The sequence below is a fragment of the Lathyrus oleraceus genome, chromosome 5, assembly GCF_024323335.1.
Source record: "Lathyrus oleraceus cultivar Zhongwan6 chromosome 5, CAAS_Psat_ZW6_1.0, whole genome shotgun sequence".
In the NCBI taxonomy this organism is placed as follows: Eukaryota; Viridiplantae; Streptophyta; class Magnoliopsida; order Fabales; family Fabaceae; genus Lathyrus; species Lathyrus oleraceus.
Genome location: NC_066583.1, coordinates 5,214,147 through 5,223,221, shown reverse-complemented (window position 1 = coordinate 5,223,221; position 9,075 = coordinate 5,214,147). Strand labels below are relative to the sequence as shown.

Sequence of the window (9,075 nt, the reverse complement as noted above, 5' to 3'; positions counted from 1 at the left end):
CCCATATTTTTATGGGTTCTTTAGTGTTAGTTATGATAGGCTTTCGCTTATTTTTAACCTTTGTTCTCATATAATAAGATTTAGAATCATTTAAGATTTTTGGTTTGAAAATTTGTTGTCTTGAATGAGTCTTGACCTTAGATTCTGAACCTTTCAGAGCTTTATGGCCTGATGCCTTAGGTTCTAGTTTCTTTAGAACCTTTGACTCAGCATTTTTAGATTTTGATTGGTTAAAAATCTTTACATTGTTAGAGTCAGGTACAAAATAATAGTCTAACCTTTTTTGAGTATATTTAGAGGAGGAAGGATTTCAGGGTTTAATCAAGGTTTCACTCATTAGATTAACAAGTTTTTTTAATAACCCATACCTTCTCCTCTACTCCTACTTACACCATAGATCATGGATGCAAGTTTGATTCTTTCAAGGCTAGTTAAGATAAATTCATGTAGAGATATTTCATGTTTATCAAGAATTTTATCATAAATATCTTTAATATGAGCAATATGTTCTCTCTCAAGAGTTTCCTTCTTGTTTTGAATAGATTTTAATTCTTCTTTAAATAGATCATATTATTTGTTAATGTTCTCATGTGTCTGGCCTTTTCCTAACACCTAATCATAAGTTCTTGAATAAAGGTAATCAAATTAGAATGAGATAATTTAGGAAATACCTCATCTTCCTCAGATTCTGAACTAGAATCTGAGTCACATTCTGCTTCAGAAGATGTAAGAGCCATCAAAGAAAGATTGGCTTGCTCTTCATATTTATTTGAGTCTTATTATTTGTCAAGTTCATACCATGTAGCCATGAAACTCTTCTTGAATTTGTTTCTAAATTTGTCCTTTTGGAAGCTTTCTTTCTTTGCCATGTCCTTTTGCAGCACTGGACATTCAACAATATAGTGACTAGACTTATTGTAGTTGAAACATCCTTTTTGATCATCTTTGTTATCTCTTGAACTCTGTCCTCTAAAGCCACTCCTTCAACCATAGAATATGTTCTTCTTATTGGTCAAGTATTGAAATCTTTTAATTATAAAGACCATCTCATCATTATTTGAATCTTCTTCAGAAGCTTCTGATTGAGAAGCTTCTTCAGATTTCCAGATTTTGTGAGCCTTTGCAGATTTTGTAGAATAGTTCAAGGCAATGGATTTTGAATTCTTGATGGGTTCATCTCCATTGAGCTCCATGTCATGACTCTGGAGATTTATTATAAGACTTTCAAGACTTAATGTCTTTAAGTATTTATCCTCCTCGATAGTTGTTACCTTGGGTCTGAATTTGACAGGAAGACTCCTAAGAATCTTCTTGACATGGTCAGAGGTTGTATAGCTCCTATTTCGCACTTGAAGATTTGACACAAGAATTTGAAACCTAGAAAACATGGTTCCAATGTCTTCATCATCCTTCATCTTGAACAACTCATATTGTTGAACTAAAATATTAGCCTTAGCTTTCTGAACCTATTGATTCCCTTCATATGTAACACATATAGATTTAAAGATGATCTGAGCTATGTATTTATCAATGATTTTGATATACTCATAATGAGATAGAACATCAACCAAGACGCCTCTTACTCTATGGTGGTTTCTGTATATCTTCTTCTGAGCAGGTGTTTGTCAGATACCATTCAAACACTATTAACTTGAATGTTAATACCGTCTTCCAAGATATCCCACAACTCACCATCAAGACGTATGATGTGAGTGTTCATCTTACTTTTCCACCATTCAAACTCAGTAGAGTCTCCATTGAATGTTGAAGGTCTAGCAACATAAGTATTCCTCTCAGATGTGCTTTGATCATTATTATTATTACTGCGAGGAATAGAACCCACAACAAATCCAGATTCACCTAACATGAAGGAACATATATTTTTCTTAGGATATTTTTTGCACCACTATTAAGTGTTCATCACAGACCTTTCTCTGATGCCAATTGAAGGTGAGAAAAACCCAAGAAGGGGGTCAAATTGTGTTGACTTTTTCTTCTTTTAAGCCTTGAGAGCTTCTGCTTCTGATGATTCCTTATCATAGTCTAAACACAAGGTTCAGAGTCTAACTCAGAAACTACGTTTGACTTCTAAAAGACCTTGTCAGATTCTGAACAAGAATCTGATTTGGATTATCAGAGTTGACAGCAGCGGAAAATGTAAGTGCATAAGAAAGAAAGTAAAAGCAACAACACAAGTAGTTTATCTTGGTTCCTCTTATAACTTGAGAGTAATCCAATCCCCTTGTACTTCCCTGGGATTTCCACTATAATCAAATCTGATTACAAATGATCAAGCATTCATGCAAGAGACTTATTTTCTTACACACACAAGTATAAGACTTCCTTGCTCAAACACACAAGTTTGAGCCTTCCTTGCTCAAGCCCACAAGCTCAAGACTTCCTTGCTAAAACACACGGGTCTGAGACTTACTTGCTTTAGCACACAAGCTAAAGGCTTCAAATGCTCAAGCATACAAGCAAGAGACTTCTAACTCTATAAAATACAACTTAGAAAGACTCTAAGACTTAAGAACTTCTAAAATATACACAATGTTAAGATGTTCTAAGTCTAATAGATTTGACATAGTAGTTTCTCTTTGAATGTCAAGTTCAAAGTCTTGTGGTGTATTACTGTGTAGTGCTAAAGCTCAATAGTATTCTTCTTAGGTATGCATCTCCTTATATAGAGAAAAGAGAAAGGAGACATTTGAGACTTTCACCAAAAGGTTGGATAACCTTGTTACTTGATTAGACACATTAAGCAAACACATTTCTGCAAGAAGAATGATCCGTTGAGGCTCAGGCATAAATTAAGAGATTTTTCCTTAAGTCTTCAAATGATCAAAAAGGTTTTGAATCTGTCAAAGTTGCCTTGGTAGAAAAGCTTTTGCTTCAGAGGCTGACTTTCTTTTAGATTTCACTCTTCAGAGGTTGATCACACCAGAGTCCTCTTATTTGGATTTTAACGCTTCAAAGTCTAGGTCACAGAGGTTGACTTTCTTCAGAGTTGGCTTCTTCAGGGTCTAGATCTCCATCATGGACAGAATCTTCAAAAGTAGTCTTCATAGCCAGAGTCTGATCTTCAGATTTAGATTCCTCAAGTATTTCTTCTTCTGTTATGAATGATATATCCCTGTAAACTTGAACAAATGTTAGTATGGCCAGTTGTTCTTTAATTACTTTGTTATCATCAAAACCTAAGTGATATGATATTAACCAATTTTGTTCCAACAACCCTTGCTTCACCATGAAGTACTTTCACCTGGTGCTGCCATGTAGCTCTACTTTGTGCCTAACTCGCTGACCCTTATTTCACCATGAAGTACTTGCACCTGGTACTGCCACCTAACCCTACTTTGCGCCTAGCCCGCCTGTAGCTTGGGCCTAGCGAGCCTTGCTTCTTCTGGATTCTACTTTTGCCTTTTTTTCTTCGTGATGAGTCGTGGTTTTCCGATTCTTTTCACTTATTTTTGATAAATGCATGCAGGAAAAACCTAACTAGTGTTTCTTTACTTTTCATAGATAAATCAAGAATTTTTGTAATTATTGATTATGAAATAAGCCAATATGTGTCAACATTTTGAACATAAATTTATCATTTATCAAGAGTGATTACATAAGTATATTTTCGTAACTTTTACGAAGATACATCTTGACACTAACGTATGATAAATTGAGGGTGTGACTCACTTACAAATGTATGTGGTGCATATGGGGTACGTATGAAAGTATACTTCTGAAATTTGAAGGATACTTTTGAATTTTTATATGATGCTTCTACGTCACTAACGATGAGAAGAGCAAATCCATTTTAATTTTCTTGAGTGCTTTAAAATTATATAAATCTATAAACTCATTTTAAATCTTATAAATTCTCAAAACATACTACTCCTTCATTTTAATTTCAAAATGAGTGTTACTTTAGCCACGCAAAAAAAATGTTATTCTTAGATTTCAAGGCAATATTTATTAAATTTTTCAATTATACCTTCTAAATACTAATTCGGCATTATATTCAACCTACATTAATACATCACTTGACTGGTAAAAGTAGTATTTAGAGGATACTTGATTTAAAAGATGCTTCACTTGTTAGATATCCTAAAAACAAAAAAATTGCATCTTTTCGGTGTTATATATATATCATAACCTTTAAATTTAATTTTATTAAATAATTAGTTAAATAAAATATGAGATTAATTACTATACACTGTTAGTGTAAAAAGTTTTACACCGTCGATTCATCACCATCACCCGTTTGTATTACTTTATAGATTTTTAAAATAAAAGTCAAACTTCTTTTAATATCCAACGTCTATAATTAACTGATGGTGTAAAATCTTTTTACACTGACAGTGTATTTCAATTAATCTCATAAAATATTAGTTTAACTCTCAAATTATATTCAATTTATAGATCATGATTTATAGGAAGTTAAAAAAATTTACTCTTGACGTAAATATATATATATATATATATATATATATATTATGAACAATTTATGAATGAATGATTAGAAGTTGTTCCATTTTAAATCAAGAAATGACGTCACTATCGTGGGATTTTGTATTAGAATTTGGATTGATCCTAACTCAATTTTACAAAATCTTAAACACTACACAATACAATGAATATTTTGGACGCAATAAAAAATGTTGGAGATTTCTTAATGCATCTTATATATTTCTCAGTCACCATGTGAAAATTATAAAATATCCTCAGATTTTGAAGATGAATCTCCGAACGCACCCAATCTTGATTAAATGTTAGAATATTTCAGAGATGCATCTCCGTAATAATGTCGGAGATACATCTCCGTAACATATCAGCACATAATAAATTATAAGTGATTTCTTGTTTACCTGTATTCAAATGAAGATTTATTGGCGTTATATATCATGTTATGTGACGCAATATAAAAAGTTTAATCGATATACAAATAATGACGTACATAAATCCATTTGGTCAAAAAATGTCATATGTAAATAAAAGATCAATAAATGACAACAAAAATCGAGAACAACAAATAGTCTACAATTATCTCGAGTACCTCATTTTTGGTAATCCTCCCATGATCTAGAGTCTCCCCCTAATCGGAAGATGTAGTAAGCACGAGACATTGTTGAGTTTGATAGACATCTCACCAAATGGGAGATGAAATGACGAGGTCTCCGAGTGTTATCTCTCCACGAATGCATTAAGTATCCCGTGGTTGACCGTAGTATAATCGGTCATGCACAAGTCCCTCAGGCCAGATAAGGACAAAACTGACTGAAACCAATCCTCATTCAGCTGAGGCAAGCCAGTAATCTTCCGTCTGTGGTTAATAAACTTCTACGGATCACGCTCCTGAAAAAAATCAAAAACAATGTCATACATTTGTCAATTAAAATTAACGTAAATAAAAAAGAATGAATCCAACTAATGTTACCTCTCCGTCCCAGATATGTCTGGTAGTATAGTCTGGGTACAGAGGCAGTAATGACAAATCTACAGGGCCTCCTTCAAATGTCTCTGACTCAGCATCCACAGCAGCTTCACCCTCTAGTGGTGGCACATCCTCCGGAGGTGGCACTGGATCAGCAACATCAACAACCTCACACTCTGGTACCTCCAGTACCACTGGTGACTATGGTACCTCAGGGGCCTGAATAGGTGAAACGTGGCACCTGCGGGAGTATGAAGGGACATATGTGTCGGTAAGTGAAACTCGTCTCCTACGAGAAGAAGATGATGGAGAAGCATGAGGAGAAACACGAGCCCCGGAAATAGACGACTCTCGTGACCAGAGTGACCAGAAGCATCTAAAACCTACTGACTCTTCTCTCGCTTCATTGATGCAGGATGTGCAACCCTCTCGTGCCTCAGTCGATCGTGTCTATCAGCCATTATGTCTATAAGTTAAAGTAAAACAGACAATTAGTGCAAGCATACAACACCATAAGCAAGAAAAACAAAAAAAAATAACAGTCAAAATTCCGGAGATGCATCTCCGGTTGCTGGGGAAATAAAACGTTGAAAAATTTCGAAGATACATCTCCGGAATTGTATGCAACTCTGAAGTTCCGTCAATGGAGGCAATGCAGGCATCGAAACTCAAACAATATTTAACTGATTGTCATTTTCAGTCAACTATCATGTTTTACACTATGCTATCAATCATCTAAATTATCAATCATCTAATTTCAACTCATTTCCTAACTTATACATCAATTTCTACTCATTTACACAAAAATTCAAAAACTTTTCAAAACATCAAAAAACTTACAATTTTTCACTTTGCTTTAGTGTTGGATGATGTTGATTGAAGTTCCTTTGACCTTGGTTGCTTGATGTTTGACTTGTTCATGAGAATGAATTTGAGAGATTTTGGAGTGTTTTTTGAGAAATATGAGGAATGAGGGAGAGGAAGGATTCTGACACGATTTAAGATACAAATCGTTCTGAAGATGCATCTCCGAAATTATTCCGTAAATGAATCTCCGAAATATTTTAACGTTCACTTATGCTTGAGTTCATCCGAAGATGCATCTCTAAAATCTAGGGACATTTAAGTATTTTCGTGTGGTCGTTAAAAAGCATATGGAATGCAGTAAAAAAAATTCCAAAATGCTACTCAAATGTTGCAATTAGGAGGCTGACCACAATGATGACAAAAAATGCTACTCCAATGGACTCAGCTCGAGTGCATGGACGAAGTGGAAAGTCCAACAATAAATTTTTGATAAACTTTGATACTATTTTAAAATTTGAATAAGATATAATTCAATTTTACAAAACTGACTTTAAGCTTTAGAATAACCAAAGCTTTATAAACATTAAACAAAAAACAAAAGCATTCTTGTTCAATAATCCTGTTCCTAGCTTTCTTGATCTCCAGGCCAAACTGTTAATAAGTTCTAGCTAGCGAATCAGACAGAAGTAAAAGTAAATGCAAAGCTATTGTTAAAAAGAAGAAAGGATATGTTGAATGCACATTGAAAACATCCTGATACAGAAGGACATATCTATGAAAGACATTTATCTTAAACAGTGAAATTGGTGCAAAAGCAAATGATAAATGCAAAAACAAAACTGCAAATCAGGCTTAGCTTTATCAGCTGATATATACTAAACTGTTAATATATGCTTAACAACAAAAACCAGGAAAACAAACTGCAATTTTGTTGGAAGTAATTGACATTTTAATCAATCAAATGATGAGTAACAACATATGAGAGAAGTGGATAAAAAGTTATTAACATCTTTCTAGTTTACATTGTCACCTGAACCCAACTGCATCCAACATCTTTTCTTAACCCTCTTTGTTTAATCAATACCCTCAAACGTACGATCTCATCCCACATACCAAACTGAGCATATAGGTTTGATAGCATAACACATATTCCACCATTTTGAGGATCTAACTCAAGAGCCCTCTGTGCCGCCAATTTTGCCAGCTCTATATTCCCACTTTCCACGCAAGCGCTCAGTAGAGCTCCCCACATTGAGACGCTACATTTCCCTATACCGTTATAGTGTCTCTCATTAAGTAATTCCCATGCCTTATGTAATTCTCCAGCCCTACAAAGCAAATCAACCAGGCAACTGTAATGCTCTGGACCAGGATTCAACTTAAAATCATTAGTCATAGATTCGAAATACTTGACACCAGCATGTACTTGGCCAGTGTGACCACAAGCTGAGATCACTGTCAGGAACACTATTCCATCAGGTTTGATTCCTTCCTGCAACATTTCATTGTACAAATCAATAACTTCCTTATAATGCCCATTTTTACCATACACACCAAGCATCGAAGTCCATAACACAACGTCTCTACTTCTTTCATTTCTAATCTCCATTCCATCCAAATTGAAAACCAGCCGAGCCTTCTTTACCATTCCACATTTTCCATACATCTCAACCAACGCACTCTGCAGAAACACATCATTCTCTAAATCAGACACAGTACGGAGAAAATAACTATGCAGCTGTCTACCCATTTCAACAGACGATAATCCAGCGCAAGCACGTAAAGCCGCTGATAACGTAAAGTGATCATACTTCAATTTCAAAACAGGCATCTTCCTAACCAATTCAACTCCCTTAACCCATAACCCAGCCTCACAATAACCAGACAAAAGTGCATTTGCACAGACAGTATTCTTGTCAGGAATTTCATCAAACACAAGAGCTGCATCTTCAACATTCAACAATTTGGAATAATAATCAATCAGAGCACTACCCACAAACACACTAGAAAACCAACCTGATTTTCCTACGTGGGCATGTATCTGTTTCCCAAAATTAAAGTCTTTGAGTTTAGATGAAGCGGTCAAAGTGCTACACAAAGCGTACGTATCTAAGGAAACCCCATTGGTGTGCATGAAGGAGAAGGAGGCGAGAGCAAGAAAGGGGAAATTTTGACGAGAAAAATGAGAAATGATGAGGTTGAAGTGTAATGGGTTGGTTGAGTTGATGCATTTGAAGAAAGTGTTGGTTAGTGTTTGAAGATTGTTGTTGGGAAGGCATGAGGTGTATGTGGCAATGAGTTGGGTGTGAATATCATGGAGAACGAAGAGAGTGCCTTTAGTGAGTAGGTGAGCATGAAGTTTCTTGATGGATGAGAGGTTTTTAGTTACTTGAGATTGGTGCAAAAATTGAATGTAGTTGGACATGTAAAACTGTCAGAGATATAGACACTTTTCAAATGAGTGCTTTGACAAACCTGTTCGAAGAAGATTAGGCAACATATGTGCCAATTTCTAGAAAAATGATTCACAATATCCGAAACACCTGTACGAATATATTAGTATAGGTTTCTATCAATAAATTAGACATTTTTTAGCAAATTATTAGATAGGTAATTATCAGTCGAAGTAATCATCTATACTACACTTCTTTCTTAACAATCTTTCTATTTCACATTTTACTCATATTATAATTAATTTATTATAAAATATAGAATAGAGAAAATAATAGTAGATAATACAGTAAGTTTATCTTAATCATATAATATTATTTATAAGATTATTTATAAGGATTTTTTTTTTAATTTTGTTGTAGATGTTTTCCCAAAGTAATAATGTTAAT

At 34.4% G+C, this 9,075-nt stretch overlaps 1 protein-coding gene across 1 annotated transcript; it reads right to left on the bottom strand.

Annotated features, from left to right (window-relative positions):
• Nucleotides 1-7,071: 7,071 nt before the first annotated feature.
• Nucleotides 7,072-8,806, bottom strand: LOC127087333 (pentatricopeptide repeat-containing protein At3g12770). Its single transcript, XM_051028218.1, has one exon. It carries the CDS (start codon nucleotides 8,658-8,660, stop codon nucleotides 7,254-7,256), a length of 1,407 nt encoding a protein of 468 aa, XP_050884175.1. The 5' UTR covers nucleotides 8,661-8,806; the 3' UTR covers nucleotides 7,072-7,253.
• Between the last annotated feature and the right edge of the window lie 269 nt (nucleotides 8,807-9,075).

Coding starts and splice junctions, on each gene's coding strand:
- LOC127087333 (XM_051028218.1), bottom strand. CDS start 8,660: ATGTCCAACTACATTCAATTTTTGCACCAATCTCAAGTAACTAAAAAC.